The sequence below is a fragment of the Ascidiella aspersa genome, chromosome 9 (assembly GCF_963924565.1).
Source record: "Ascidiella aspersa chromosome 9, kaAscAspe10.2, whole genome shotgun sequence".
NCBI classification, from domain to species: domain Eukaryota; kingdom Metazoa; phylum Chordata; class Ascidiacea; order Phlebobranchia; family Ascidiidae; genus Ascidiella; species Ascidiella aspersa.
This window is the reverse complement of record NC_139455.1, coordinates 4,971,414-4,988,509: the sequence shown is the minus strand read 5'-3', so window position 1 is coordinate 4,988,509 and position 17,096 is coordinate 4,971,414. Positions and strand designations below refer to the sequence as shown.

Here is a 17,096-nt window from a genome sequence, read left to right as displayed (position 1 = left end):
TGTAAGAATCTGCTTGTTGGACAAGTGCGGTTTCTGGGATACACAACACAGACGTGCCCAATCAGTCGGTTAGGATAAGACACCAGTTCCACTTTTTCTACTCTGAAAATTTCCAAGCTGTTCGGATCAATGTGTTAAAAACTTTACGATACTGAAACAGCGACAATTTTTACTGAAAATTAAATTAACGCGGTCCCGGTTTGGCCAAGGACGCGAGTTCGAATCTCATCAAAGCGAAATTTGTTGACTGACTAATAAAACAGTGTAACTTTAACTCGTTTGTATCAACAACACGCAGCTGAAATGTCAAGTGACATCTTATAAAGGCAAGGACGGTTAAGACCCGCCCATCTAACACTAATCAAAATAAAGAGAAGACTTTTGAACGAAGAAAAAACATTGGAACGGGTCGCCTTCCGTTTAACAACGTATTATTTTCTTTCGCGTAACTTTCAAAGGGCGTATATAGCCCTACACTACTCGTTGCCATTTCGCTAAACCTCCTAGCTGGCAAAACTGGCGTCTTCAAGATATGGCAGGCGCGGTGACGAAGCAAACCCAACGATAAACGAAGATAGCTAAGACGAGCCTTATCGATTCGATGCCTGTGCTTGGTTGTATATTAACTTCAAGCCAAAACAAGACTCGGGAAAATGTTCGAAGGCGCTTTATATTGCGCGAAAGAAGTTGTGTCGACGGCGCTGTTGACGGCTTGACGTCACAGAATCACATGGCATTTCGTCATCACTCATGACCTATCCTTTTTTCTTATACCTCACCCGCGAAAACTAAAAAATGTGCCTAAGTCACGCTTAATGTGTATTATATATACGACAATACACAAGTGGACGTAAATACTGAGTTTCGTACTCTGCTTTGCATTCGCAAAATCGTTGAATCTAAACTCGTAGATCAGCACTCTTAATATTCGTAATACAAAAACCCCGTGTATTATCTTTCAAGTGTCGTCCTATACTTAAGCCGGTCGCCGTTAAAATTTTAGAGGAATTTTCTGATTTCCTACTCATATTGCTATTTGAGGATCTAATATGGGGCTAACGCTAACAAATATTTCCAACTTATTTTTTAACTTTACGCTATGTTCCAAACTAATAAGTGAACAGATATGGCGCTTAACGCGCAGCAGAATACATTGAAAAAGCATGACGAATTGCTTATATGCACTTTAGTCGCTTGGCTGAAAAAGCAACACACAAGTACGTCAGGCATTTGTTGCAGGCGTAATCAACCGACAGAGGCGCGACTGGTTCTAACTGCGTACAAAGTTCGCGCTGAAAAATTTGCTGAACTTCCACAAGGATCGCGGTGAAAAAAGTTATTGCTCACTTTAGCGGACCACGTGACTAAGGCAGATAGTTGGCTGGTCGTGCTGAGTCATTGCTGTCGCAACACAAGAAAATATTTCGCAAAAACGGCACTAAATTAGTTACCTGAAATCTTTTTAAAATTCCGCTTCATCAATACACCAGTGTTTCCGAAAACTGATACGAAATGAAGCTACTATGTCCAAATCAGTAAAAAAGTTAAATTTAAACGAGCTAAGGTAATATTTTTCTAATTTTAAGCTAAAATTTGCATTTGCTTGGCTTAGATTTTTCTTGCATATTTTCTCGGAAATTTACCTTTGAAGGTGTAGAAAACTTAAAGTTTTATCGTGAAACATGGCTGTTGTGCACAAATATTTTTTTATTGATCGACGCCCGATACCACCCGAGAATCGGACTAGCACCGTTACTACTCATTTGGCATCTGGTATCGGCTTCGATCCGATATTATCGGACTCCTCTACTTGTGATTGGGTGACCACGGCATATGTAGTTTAGTGGTTCTTCGTCTTTCTATAATCAGAAAAGAAGCAAGTCATTTTTTACAATGGCTTGAATTTCTCCGCCATATTAACATATAGTATAGTTATAGGCTTTTAAAACGATTTAAAAACTCTACTATATATAATTCTATACGTTTATCCGAATAGAAACAATGTCTATTACGTATTGAGCCTGTAGTTTGCTATTACGGTGCTATTACAAATCTTAAGCGACTGAATTAAGTGGCATTGTGTACAAACTGAATCTACCTGTGGTCGTGTAGGCGTGCTTTCGTTTCACTTATCTCAAAGTGTACCATCCCACCACAGGCTACTACACAGGGGCAAAGGCTGTATGCCGGCCATTCAATGCTAGGGTGGCGTGAAATTCCTCACAAACCAGCACCAGGCGGGCTGGGGACCCCTACACGGGTCACTTAGGTCCCAATTTGGGAGCGTATAGCGATGTTGCGTGACGCCGCCACAAATATATTTTTTCGCCCTGGTCAGATCACCAAACCGCATAAATTGAACAAAAAACATACACAATTTTTATGACAAATTTAGAAATAGGGTTCAAAATATTTTTAAATAACTGGTATCGTTTATGGGCGACTTAAGAATGTAGTAGAAAACAGTTTGGAATTTTATATGCAGAATCAACTCGTTAAAACAAGTTTAAAGAAGTAGGAAGATAAACCCAAAATTAAAAAACACGCTTTATAGGCTACTTCTAAATAAAGCTTATACAGAAAAATAAATACCCGTCGAAGTTTGAACGCAGCCTGCGCGTAAACAACGGCAAGTATAACATAGGGCACATATCAAGCGTTATTATTATCACTAGCTTCAGAAAATCAATGCTAAACATTACGTTTTTTAAAATACAAGGTCGTAATACGATTTGTCTGTTTCGTATTCAGCCTTGCCCTTGGATTTCACAGGATTTTTCTTTTTCCAGCAGATGTTTTCTTTCTAAATTTTCAGGTTGGATCACGTTGTTAGAGTTATCCCCGCCATTCGAAAGATGTCTTCCTCCTTTCCTTGCACTTTTATTAGTGTACGACAGTGTTCCACTGCGATTTGTGTTGATAACACGTTTGCCTGACTTCGGTTATAATAGTTTCTGCTCTTATATTTGAATCAATAGGAAATTATATTTGAATCTGTGGCACTACTAGCGGTAATTTATTATTTTAATTCAATATTCCTTGACATGCTTTTCGAAACAATAAAATTTAGGCAGTGACTTTGTAAAGCCACCAATCGTAGTTTTAAACACCTTTTGACGAGTTTGAGTTCTAGTAACATACATTTTAGTATATCTATTGTATAAGACAAATTGTCACCTTAACTAACAATATTCTCTCCCAAATGATTCAAACCCAGGCCGTAGGGACTGCGCACCATAAAACTAGGCTTATCATACGCCCCGTTTTAGTCGGCAAAGTAAGATTTTTAGGGCTTCGTCCCGGCGACTTTTTTGTGTACGATCGTAGTGCAACAAATCACGACGTTTTCTCTACCTTGTGTGCACAGTTTATGTAGGGCTATTCTTTTTTAATTTCGTTATATGGCTTTCAGCAGGGCCGCTGAGTCGGTTAACAGTAACCAGAGTACAACTACGGCAAAAAAAGAACCAGAGTCCCATTCCGGCCAAATGTGCGATTTCGTAGCTTCCTTAATCCGGATCTACAGCCTTTACTCCGCCAATTTACGGAACTAAAATAAGGTGGATATTCAGCAATCCACTCATAAGGGTGTCATAAAATTCGACCACCCAAAATAAACGGTTGAAAAATATTCTACCATATGCTGTATCCCCTTTAGAATTTACAGTTTTCCTTTATAATTTACAGTTGCCCTTAGATTTGGTACTGCGCATGCGCACGTCGGACTCGGTTAGTTTTACGTGGTCTTACTCGAGTCCCGAGTCCGACTCCAGCAAAACAAAACCGACTCCGTCGAGTTCCGAGTCCGACTCCGAATTGGCAGTCCTGCATTTCAGTAAACTAGACTGCAAATGAAAAGTTACGGTACTTTTTGTGGATTGCTATCCTATAGTTTTAATAATAAACAATGGAATTTTATTGTAACGCTGTTGCAGGTGATTCAGCTTACGTTTGATTACAAAAAATACGTAGGATGTTTCTACCCATGTTAGAGTTGAAGAGACGATGAGGGCCATCCTTCAACTTTTATAACGTTGCACATTGTTCAAATCGTGTCTTTACGGTTAACTATTGGATGTAGAAATATGCCCTCCGATCTACGTTAAAGGAATTATTTCTACTTTATTTAACAGTGATTTTGCCTATATTTGTCGAGGCTGACATGGACGCATTCCTGTACAATGTGTAAAGGTTTTTGCAGTAAACTTCTCGGATATGATACATTGGCCAGAAACTAAGCACCAGTTTTGAGCACTTACGAAATATACAGGGCCGAATCCAGGATTACATTTTTCAGCATATGGGGTTACAGAGTTACGTAAAAAACGATTAATCTTAAGCAATACCTTTTCTCGGACCAACTCGTACGCAAATAAAGTGGATTTTCGTTATTTGAAGGGATGTAGTATAACTTCATAAACATATGGGCGATAACCAGTATTTTTCTCGTTCCTGTGAAATAGTGAAGTCTAAGGCTATGTGTTAATAAACACGACAAAACAACATTTAAAATTCAGCATGAATAATGCTACTGCTGTTAACGGTGACTTGTGATCTTAAAAAACAACACTCCAGTAGTTTGCGAGAAGCTCTATATGGACGAAAAACGAACCGTTTTTCTAGGTCGGTAAATACTTGACATTGGATCAAGGTCGCCAAAAACCGGGGGGGGGGGGCGTCAGCTGTCGGTCAACTGCGACAGATGGATAAAATTGCGCTTATGGCGTTTTCCAGCTTGGCTGATCGCTCGAGAAAGGATTAGCGCGGCCAGTAATGAGGTCGCGGTCGATTGGGGGGTTGGAGGCCTTCGAAACCCGGAGGGCCTTTTGTTAGAAAAACAATGAGTCGCGTTCGGCGGACCCTTTGGCACATCGATAATGTATGATCGATACGCGGCCTTGTTGTAAAGGATTTTTTATTGAAACTAGCGCTGCAGACTGGTGTGTGATTGTGTTTTGCTGCGGGCACTACGGCGATTTCGCGTCAACTGAAAAACATTTGGTAATGAGAGAACAATTTCCAAAACGTTGTAAGCCACATAACATGGGAATTTTAAGTTTGGAAATGATTTGAGAACAGTGGGGTCAAATAATATTATTATGAAGAATGGCATGACTTTGCTGCATACGTTGTCTTTTTGAAGTAAACCCGTGGCACAATAATATGCAAAACGGCTCGCGAACCACTTTAGAAGCATGTAATTGTAGGGCAGGCCTTTAAGATGCGGCCGTGGCCTGAAAGGCATAGCAATGATGGGACTACACAAGACTAGGTGCCAATGCTCTGGCCGTTACTTCCGAGAAAGGCTGCCACTGTTGTTAACAAGATAAGCAGCTGCTGGCAACATTGACACCTTTCCTAAACCTTGTGCTACAATCCGGATGCAAAGCAGCCTGGTGCTAACGATGCGTTAATTGAAACTAAATTCTTGAATGTCAATAACTTTTAGCATGACAAAGTCATCCTGTCCCTTCTATAACCCTATGGAAAATCAGATTAGTGGAAACAAAGAAAATCGGGACAATCACCAACATCTGGTTGGAAAATAAGAATACGAGATTAAATTAGTTTTTTTAATGATCCAATTGAAAAAATATTCATTTGCAACAGTAATTAAGAGGTATTAAAAATTCATTTCATGCTCAATTTCTTAGTATAAAGTTTAACAAAAAGTCGCACATGCTGCAATTGTTTTTAAGTTGTGTGGTTAGCAGCTTTACAGCACCATCGATAGTAAAAACTTTGCAGCTTTTTTAAACGAACAATTGCAGTGGTAAAAACACATCACTATTTGTTACAATAACTGCCACTGAGACAATAAAAGTGGATTGAAAAGCTACCAAACAGTGTGTTTTTCTGTGGCATGTATTCACGCGAAGTACCAAACGTCATGGGCTTTAAAAAGATAGAGGTTAAAAAGGATTTTCTATTAGGCCAGTGTGTTAGCCTGTTGAAGCCAAAAATATTAAATGCTTGACATACGACAATTGCATGCATATAAAACCGCTCGCTAATAGAGCTTATAGCGCAACAGCGGTGTTCTTTCTGCGCTTGTACCAGACCGAACCAAAACCGCAGAGGGTGATGGAAATAGTCAGCACGACGAAGGCAGCAAGTGAGCCGAGAAGCCCACGAAGACGAATATCTGTTTAATAGTAGGACTTGTAATTAATGCTGTCTCATTTTTATAGCTTTTAAATAACCAATATCAATAGTCTGCTGTTATACCTAGTTTGATACGTTACATATGAAAATACTAAACACACTCCATAGTATAGGCCTATATTTGGCAATCTTTTTACAACAGATAACAGTGTTCAACACTAATAGTTTCAAACAGCCTACCTTCGCAGTTGGGTGAAACGTAAGAGATGTGTCTGCAGTTGCCACAAAAGTCGGGTGCAAGGCACTCGCCTGGACCACAGTCCTGAGCGCACTTGGCTTAAACAAAATTAAAAACAGTTAAAACTTTGCTTCCTTCCAGTACTGCATATCACTTAAACTAACTGGCCGGGAAGAATTTGGAATACAATCTAGATAAATTTGTGAATAAACTGAAAGCAACATTGTTGTAATAAAATAACATTCAGACTAATTATATTTGCTTGTGAAAATAGATGTATAAACAAGAAAACTATGCAACCCCTAAGCTTTATTTGTGGTGACAAATTTATAGTTTTATCGTAACTTGGCAAAAACAATTAAAATGTTCATCAAGAGTTCAAAATGTCTTACCTTGGTCACAGCGTGGTCCAGTGTATCCACCAAGGCAGCCCTTCTCACAGTTTCCAGTATCCACATCACATTGACGGCCTGTAAAAAACATTAACATAATAAATAGTCTTCAAAATGGGGCTACACGGGGGACACTTGCACCCCTTTGAAATTTCAAAATGTGATTTATATTAAATTATCTGTTGGTGTCTCTGCTCTCTTCAACCAAGACAAAATGACAGATAAGTCAATTAAGAACAGTTTTGCAAAATAAGTCCTTTTTTTATCAAAATTGTGACATTGGCCATTCAGTTTAAATTAAAATCAACAAAACATATATGTCGTAATCAGTTTAACAAGTTTGTGATCTTTCTAACAATTGTTCAGAGAAAATATACACTCAGCCAGCAAACAAGTTAATCAAAGAAAAGAAAAGCATAAATACATTACAATTACCATTAGGATCAACTGTGTGGCATTCTCCGCAATAGTTCATACAGTCCTGTCCCCAATGATTGTTATCTGTGCAGTTTTGGGCAGATACAACATCTGTAGTGAGAAAACAGCTTAAAAAGTGATAAAAAAATTAATCACAATCATCATTACATTAAATAAAAACAATTTTCCAAATATGAGGGTAGGGGGTTTGGGTGCATGTTTAGTGTTATTATTAGGTTATATTTGTTCTCCAATATTGATTTCTTCTTCGTAAATTTATTTATAATAACTCGTTTCGTTACTGTAAAAAAGTGGTAAAACTAGGACTGTAGAACAGCACCAAAATATGTGCTGTTATAGTTAACAACGACATACAGTTTCTATACAAGTGACAGGGTCAAATTAATCAAAACGGTTCTCTAAACTGTAAAAAGGAAAACACTTTGCACTAAAACTTGAATGAAAACTTTCGTAGTTCGAATAAATCCAGCAGACATGGATAAACCGCATAACTTTTCATGACACTTACCCAAGACAAACATGGCGGCGATTACCAGCATAAACTTCATTTTAACGATTTGATTGCTGCAGAGATTCCACAAAAAGACTATTCAGTTTCAATTAAGCGACTTGTGCCTATGATCCTGTGGTTCAAGTAACAAACAATGGTAAACCAAACAATAAACCAAAAGCTTTCCACTGCAAACCAAAACTGCACAAACACGAGTTACTGAATAAGATGGGCGAACATTTTATAAACGCTGGCGTAAGGGAAAAAAGCTGAAGGTGATTTTCCATTCACCCTTGACCCGACGCGTGATTGGTGGATGGGAAGCACGTGACAAGCGGCTCGAAGGGTGAACTCCCCATTAAAATACAATTGCGTTTGTTTGCTTGTTTTTGTAGAATATAAATATTTTGGTAGGTTACCAAATGATTTGCAAACACCATAAAAAAATTTATTTCGTTACTACAATATTTTTTAAGATGCAGAAAGACGCTTTCAAAAAATTATCAGATTTGTACTGACTCGAAATTTTACGAAAATATTAGACCTAATAAATATTTTTTTGCAAAACTTTGTCTAAATTTATGAATACTTGTGAACTTTGAATCGAATGATGTTGTTGGATGAAATAAAAATGTTCAAACTTAAAATGTTACATTCAACCATTGCTCTACGAAGTTACCACAATAAATGCATTACCGATACGATCACCCCCAAAACAAAATTTAATTTGAATAGTTTGTAGCCTATATAATTAGGCCCACTTATTATTTGTAAAAATAAATGAAACTATATCGAGGTTACAAAGGTACTATCGTTATACATAGGCTATATATATTCTACGTTTGCCTACTCAAATAATACAATTATGCAAATTAATCGACGTTGGGTTTTGATTTCTGATAGAACGCTAATAATAAAAGTTTTTTTTGCCCTTAATTTCAGGAACCGAAGGGTAATTAGACCTACAAATTAAAAAACCTAAGAACAAGAACTATTTATAGAAATTGCACAACTCACTTGTAAACATGTGGGCTACGTAAGAGTACCCAGCTAACACACAACGTATTTTCGACGTTCGGATTTTTTTTTAAACTAAGTAAACGTTGTGGGAATGTGTCCAAACGAACGTTAAGAAAATACGTCGAGGCCGTGTTATCAAAACGTAATGTAAAACGTAGCATTAACGTCAAAATTAACGTTAAGAAAAACCGCAATGCGACCAAATTTCAACGTCATTTGTAACGTACAAACAACGTTGATTACAGACGTCGATCTTAACATGTTTTACATCATTTTGGACGTCACTTCGAACGTTTGTTGAACGTTATTTTTTAACGTTGAGACGAACCACAATGAAACAAATTTACAACGTCATAGGTGACATGCAAATAACGTTTATTACTGACGTAAAATCTAACATTTTTAGACCGGTTCAGACGTCTTTTACACGTTTAATTAACGCTGTATATTTAACGTTCCGTAAAACTATAACGCAACCAGCTTATAACGTCATACGTGACGTAGAATTCACGTTCATTTCTGACGTCACAATTAACTTGTTATAGACAAATTTTAACGTAACTTCAAACGTTTGTTTAACGTTCTTTCGTAACGTTGAAACAAACCAAATGCAACTTATTTTAAAACGTCATAAATCACGTACAAAAAACGTTGTTTACTGACGTCAAAACTAACGTCTTTTCAGCCACTTTTGACGTCGTTTAAACGTTTTTTCAATTCAATGGTATTCTTTAAAAAAATTGTGGCGCACCACAAAGTAACCTGATTATAACGTCAAAGGTGACGTACGAACAAGGTTAATTAATTACTTCGAGGCTAATAACTTGTTTTAGGCTATTTTGTACGTCAGAGCGAACTATTTGCTAACATTATTTTTAAACTTTGTGACCACCATTGATGTTACTAATTTGCAACGTGATACGTGACGTACAATCAACATTAAATTTTGACATCAAAGCTAATTTCTTGGAGACCAGGACGCCATTTTAAGCGTTATAATAACGTCATTTTACCGTTTTGACTAACTACAATGTTATATAATTAAAACGTGAAACGTGACGTAACAACAACATTACCTTTTGTAACAAGGATAATTTTTTTATGACTATTTTATACATCATTTCTAACGTTTTAATAACGTCATTTCTCAACCTTGTTACAAACCACGTCAAAGTAAATTTGATTTCATGTCATACGTTGTCGTGAGAAACCACAATGGACCCAATTTAGGAAATCATACGTGACGTACAATCAACGGTGATTTCTGACGTCAAAGCTAACTTATTTAAGACCGTTTTGGATGTAATTTTAAACGTTTTAATAACGTTATTTCTTAACGTTGCGACAAACTAAGATCCAACTAACTGACAACGTCACGCGTGAGGTATAAATGATGTTGAATTCTAAGGTCAAAGCTAACTTCTTTGACAGCATTTTGGACGTGATTTTAAGCTTTTTAACAACGTTATTTTTTGGTTTGTAACTAACAACAAAGCAATCTAATTAGAACTTCACGTGACTTAAAAACTACGGTAAATACTGACATCGAAGCTTAGTTGTGTTTAGAATTAGACTATTTTATACGTCATTTTTAACGTTAATATAACGTTATTTCTCAACGTTATTACAACCTCAATGTAACCAATTCAAAACATCATACGTGGCGTATACGCAAAAAGCAATGATAACTGTCGCTGAAGATAACTTATTTGAAACCATTTTAAATGCTATTTTAAAAAGTTCCAATAACTTTATTTCTTGACATTACGAAAAACTAAAACGCGACCAAATTTGCAACATCTTAAATGATCGTAGTCATTTCGAAGGTTACGGCAAACCACAATGCAACCGGATTAAAACGTTAAACGTGACGTATACAACAAGGTATATACCTGACATCGAGGTCAACTTGTTTTAGACTATTTTATACATAAATTAAAACATTTCATTAATATTGTTTAGCGTTGATACAAACGTCAAAGGAACCCTATTAAAACGTTAAACGTGAGGTAGAAACAACATCAATTAGCCTACTTACGTTAAAGGTAACTGATTTTAGACGAATTTGCGTGTCATACACAGTTTTTTCGACTGAGCTGAAGTACAATCGAATCAAAATGTCATACGTGTCGTATAAAAAACGTTGTTTACCGACGTCAAAACTAACTTTCCAAGTTTTAATTTTTGGTAAATAGAAATGCTTTCTTTTAAGGAATGCGTCGGGATTATGTAGCCTATTTACAAAATATTTTTTTTTTCTGAAATGTGTTTTGATTAACTATTTTAGAAAATGTAAAGAAGTATACTTAGTTATGCTTACATAAAATAGAGATGTGACTTAATTTAAGATAGCATTTTAGTAAGGGTAACATTGTCTTTACATGAAACAAATCGCATAAAAAAGTACCTAGCGCAGCGACCGCTATAGACGCAGTTTCCTGGATAGACAAGAATGTCGCTCCCTGCTGCTTTTTTTCCGCGGTTTTCGAACGGCGCGTAAACTCGTGATTGGCCAATATGCGGATGACATCACAGTCCAGTTTGAACATTTGCTATCAGGACATTGGAATTCAAAATAAGTTTTGGCAGCTCAGCGCTAGAGTGCTTGTTAGATATTTAGGTTGTTTTCCTTAAACCATGAAGATTAGGCTTTGTTATCAAATATATTTTCAGGTTAAATAGTCTAAGCTGTATTTGTAGTTTTATTTATAACTTTTATTTTAAGTAGGAAAAAAAATGATTTACTGAATAAATGACTTTAAAGCCTCCACTAATTTTCATCTAACATAGAAAAACAAGCTCTGTTACCTCTGTGGGCAATTGCAGGCGCTGGTCTAGAATCCTACCACAGTGCACAATATTTGGGTTAGGGTGCGGGTTAGCGTTTGGGTTAAGGTGGGTCAAGTATTAAATAATAGATATAATAATACTTGGCCCACCCTCACCCAAAATATTGTGCTTTGATTTAATCATTGTGGTAGGATTCTAAACCAGCGCCCAATTGCATTCTATGGCGAGTGAACACCCAAACTTTTTAGATAATTTTAATGCAAATCTTGATCTTTGTATCATGCCAGCATAAATACCTTGGGTGTGCATAAAACCCCAAATGAACACTTGAAAATTCATTACTGAAGATCTCGACTAAAGGCTTGATTAAAAGTTCAAGGTGGGATTTGAAGAAGGGTACACGTTAAAGATATTCCTCATGAACTTGGCTGCTCATCAATATTTACAGGTAAATTAGTGATAAATATTTTCAAGATTTTTGTTAATTATTATATTTATTTGACTCATACTGTTTTGTTTTATGCTTGCAATTGCCCTAGATGCTAACAACAAAGACTTTAAAAGCAGCAATTTTTTTCAAAACCTACCAGTGATAGTTATACAATGTCACCAGAATTTTAATTTTATATATTTCTGACCAGTCTGCATTCTTTGGACCAGAAGCTACACAGCACAAAACGCTATCACACAATAAGTAAAGGCAAAATAAACATAATATGACAGAATTATTGGGAAAAAATTATACCATAGACTAGTACTAAGAATGGTCTATATTTTTTTAATATAAAAAAAAAGTTTAAAAAATGTAAAAAATACTAATATTCATTATTAAATGTTATTATTGGCAAAAAAATGAGATAAAAATTCTTGATACTAAATTTTACCAAACAAATTCAGGTTGCACAAGAAAATACATTAACAGTGATATAAAATTTCTGTGCTTGGCTAAATTGGTAAATGGCACATCTAAATTTTGAAACTATGGTTGAATTGTGTTAGGATTCCAAACGTCTGGATCATAATATTACCAATAGTGAGAACAATTAATCACATTCATAAAACACTTTATTGACATACTAAAAAAATCAAAAACATGAAATAACTGTCAGGTTGTTTTAAATTTTTTGTTTAAGGCAACCAATTGGGCATTTATTGAACCATGTAGAAGCACGTGCATCATTGCAATTAGTTTTTTGGCTTTGCTCATTTCGAATTGGTTACATAAGGTAAATGAAGTTACATAAGGTAAAATGAAGAAGGTAAGTTATGTTTGTAGTTATTAATCACATTTCCCAGTTAATGCAGCTTAAACAGATGAAAGTTGGATGGGGTATATATTCCCCTGTTCGACCCTATAGCCCTAGCAGTCACTTCCCTATTCCCTAATTTTTATATTATTTGCCCACAGCTCTCTCGATGTATCACACATGCATTCAGATTCGGATTAAACTGCTGGATTTTCGTTTTACACCGCTGGATTTGTATTGTTCTTATTTTTTCAATACGTTGTTGTTGTTAACGTTACTTTCCTGTTTTAATGTGCATTGTTTTACACATAGTCTGTGAAATGCAAAACTTTTTCAATTTTGTCTTTTAGACTGTGTTAGTGTAATAGAGCAATTTAAGTAACACTATAAAATTCGTGTGTTTTGCAGGTCCACAGACCAATTTTCTCAGTTTTCTTGTCTTTTTTACAGTTCTTTATTGTCAACATTTTTATACTGCCATGTTTGTTTTACTTCAATACTATATTATTTCTATATTTTCCTGGATGGTAATTGTTTAGAAGATTTAGTAAGAATTTGCAAGTGTAAATAATTACAGTCAGATATGTCAGAACAAGTATAAGTGTTTTAAAAATTCAAAAACATTGTTATTATGTTTCTTTTTTGCGCATTATACCGTAGTTGCGAACGTAATTTGTAACTTCATTGCAAACGTAATTTGTAGGGTATGGAGTCCAAACTATTACGCAAACATAACAATGTGAACACTTTCAATAACCTAGTTATACTACGTAGTTTCCAACGTCGCATGAACTTTGTCCGGATCACACATTTTTACGTAAAAATAACGTCTGTGATAAACTTATAAATAACGTCGCTGAACATCGTAATTTGCAACGTCTAATCTACGTCGTCTGGAATGGACACTTCTACGTAAAAACAACGTTTATGATAAACGTATAAATAACGTAGTTGCACAACGTCGCATCTAGGTCGTAAAGTGTCGACGCTTTTACGTGAAAATAACGTTAATGATAAACGTCTAAATAACGTAGTTGCACAACGTCGCATCTACATCGTTTGGTGTCGACGCTTTTACGTGAAAATATCGTTCAGGATAAACGTATAAATAACGTCGCTGAACATCGTAATTTGCAACGTCTAATCTACGTCATCTGGAGTAGACACTTCTACGTAAAAATAACGTTTATGATAAACGCATAAATAACGTAGTTGCACAACGTCGCATCTAGGTCGTAAAGTGTCGACGCTTTTACGTAGAAATAACGTTGGTTGCAACGTCTTATCGACCAAACTTAAACCAAAAATCTACGTCGCTGCGACGTCAAATTGTTAGCTGGGTATATGTTACAATGTGATCTGGTTTCAAATGATATATGTTTCATATTTATCCAGCTTCGTAACTGAACAACGCTGGAAAACTCTTCTGGCGTAATATGAGACGTCTTACAACGATTACAGCTAGCTTCATTGCGACCTGAGTTTGCAATAGAGTTGAATGCTGATAATGGCATTGTGGAGCAATGGTTGTTGCTAAAATAAAACCTTTAAACCTGAACCAAAATTTGTTGTGGAACTGAAAATAGTTACGAAGTAAACTTAACTAAAGATATAAAAACTATTCTTTATATTTTGGGGATGCTGTGATTGGTATGGCTTCTGAACTTTTCGGTAGGTCCCCATGGTCAAAAGTGGCTTTCGGGTATGGCGAGGTGAATTTGAAATATCTGGACGATGGTGACATCTTTCAAAATGTGACGAACCCTTCATAGCCAAGAAGCACATATAAAAGTAAGCCAAGCAGCTTCACCTGCGAAGAAAACTTTACGTCGGCATGGATGGTAAGTCAATTAAAAATATTAGCTTATACAAACCTTAACGTGAACTGAAACAAGTATGGGCAAAATAATAAATGCTGCCTAAAATATATGTTTTGCCTGAAATAGTTACTTGCTGTACGGTTTATTTTTGTTGCTAGCTTATATGAATTGCTAGGGATCGAACGAGTATTAAAGTTTGATAGTTAAACATTTTATTTTCATGTCAACTTGACTTTCCATGTCAACGACTTAGGCCAGTTCTTGACTTGCTATTTTTCTGCAAATCACTTACACTTAAGTTGTTTTTCGAAAGACTTGACTGGGACGTTGCAGGGGCGGGTCCAGGTTTTTTTTTGGGGGGAGGGCACTTGTCATTTTTAGAGATCACGCTGCAAAGTTACGCCATAACGTGACGTCATTGAAAATATATATTCATCTTTAGCAAACTAGTGCGAATTTCGTAAAAAAATAATATTTTCGGCGATGAAGAAATTTTAAAAAGCGTGTAGGTAACAAAATCTTGTAAAGGAAAAAGTGTTTGATAGTTTTGATTATTCGGGGGCAAATGTTCGTTGTTGCGTGATATTCGCCAGGGATAAGCATCTGCGATTGTTTTTATATTTTAAAAGCTTGTAAGTCTCGCAACGTGGTTATTGGTGCTAATTTAAAAGTTTTTCTTTCGATTTGCAGGTAACATCGCTGAGTGCGGCGGCTTGCTGGGGCAACAATTTTTCAAACGAAGAGTTCCAAATTGCATCCGGGTTCTCTTTGTTATTTTAATAATAGTTTTTTTCGCCATCGCAAGTTTGTTTTTTGGTGTCCCGTTTAACAGGCTTGTGTCGCCGAAAGAATACTGCTCCTCCTTTTTACCGTTGTCTGGTGGCGAATATTTCTAATTACCACAAACGAAGTTGGAGATAGGATCTGTATTAGGAAAATATATGTTTTTCATTGAACCTTAACTGCCTACATGCTTCATAACATTACACAACTTATAGTTTCAGGCTTTTGAGAGCTACAGTGTCAAAGGTGGAATTTGTTTTTATGTTCATCAGCTCGTCTTCATGTATAACAGCTGTTTGTTTTTATTGTATATAGAACGTACTGTATATTAATTTCTTAGCTTGTAGTTTTTCCATTGAAAACTGTGCCACCGTTTATTGTTATTACTCGATTTTGCTTATTGTAATTAAAAAATTAAGAAATGTATAGTCTCATTACAGAGTTTTTTTACTTATCGTATAGTTACTTCTATATTCCATTAAAAACTGTTCTTCTGTAATTATGGTTATCAACAAGTTTTGCTCACTACAATATCATGAATATATAAAATATTCAGGTAATTAAAACTGACTGAAAACACAGGCTACTTTATCAAAATTTGCCAAACTTTGCTGAAATTTACTGCCGTACAGTGACGCTAAAGAGCTTCGTCACGGGCAAGCTGAAATCTTCTCGGTGGTAGACTGCCATAAAATAAATCATGATTTAGTCAAATGTTCATTTTGGTGAACTCTTTTGCAAAAGCTTAGGAGAGAAAGTTTTGTTTAGACTATTAACTTGGTTATAACCCCCACTGATGTGCTATTTAACTATGGAGTTCGTTATTTTGCCTTATAAAAAAAGTTGTCTGGTTATTCGGCGTATTAATCTAGATTTCTAGCGTAATACCTATTTCACGCCATACCGAATTATTTATAGTAATATAATATTCTAAACAAAAATTAAATTAATTAAACGACGATTTTAGAATAGATATTCAGAGGCCAGAATTTCGTATGATAAAATGAATCTTAACAAACTATTGCAGCCTTTATACAATTTTTTTTTTGTTCCGACAGCTTTCACTATATGTTTACCAACAGTTATGCTCTGGAAGCCAAATGCTTTAACAGAGGCTCATAGGGCAGGACATTGAGAAACAACCACAGCACAATTGCGTGCTGCATCCTGTTCGTACGCGCGACTTCATATAGAACGGAATGTGTTCCCATCTATGCCTGAGTATAGCTTAGTTTGCAAAGCGACGGTTTTGGTATTGCTGGTCGTGAGTTCGAACCCGACTGCAGACTTGTTTTTTATGACTTGCACAAAATCCTTAATTGATCAACTCATTTCAGTTGGGCCCTCTAAAGGCTAGGCCTACTGGTGTACTATGGTTGTGGTATGTGTGGCGTTATCATGGGTCAATACGACTTCCAAAGGGCCAGATCGCCGTTGTACACAACATACTTGTGTATGAATGTTAACAGTTGATGTGAATATTTTCAAGTTCGCTTTTTTGTAGCACTGCATTTAACCATTTGGTTGAAATGCTAGTGGGGGTGCCGCGAACTGTTCATAATTCATGAAAGGATGCCACATAAGCCCCAAAAGGTGAGAACACTGCAGTCTTTGTAAGTGCATAGGCATTTCCTAATCGTCGTCTCGGTTTACCGTATAAATGTATCAACAAAATTAGGGTTTAGATTATGTCTGTCATTTAGAAGCGGATACTGTCCTTTACTCTGCAAATGTAAGAGTAAAATAGAATATTTCTCGTTTACAGCAACATAA

At 36.1% G+C, this 17,096-nt stretch overlaps 1 protein-coding gene across 1 annotated transcript; it reads right to left on the bottom strand.

Moving 5' to 3' along the window:
• Window positions 1–5,542: 5,542 nt before the first annotated feature.
• Window positions 5,543–7,860, bottom strand: LOC146132005 (uncharacterized). The gene is made up of 5 exons (XM_083396773.1): window positions 7,682–7,860; window positions 7,171–7,263; window positions 6,736–6,813; window positions 6,346–6,441; window positions 5,543–6,145 (listed from the first exon to the last, which is right to left on the bottom strand). The coding sequence occupies exons 1-5, from the start codon at window positions 7,719–7,721 to the stop codon at window positions 6,021–6,023; spliced, it is 432 nt and encodes a 143-aa protein (XP_083252899.1). The 5' UTR covers window positions 7,722–7,860; the 3' UTR covers window positions 5,543–6,020.
• Between the last annotated feature and the right edge of the window lie 9,236 nt (window positions 7,861–17,096).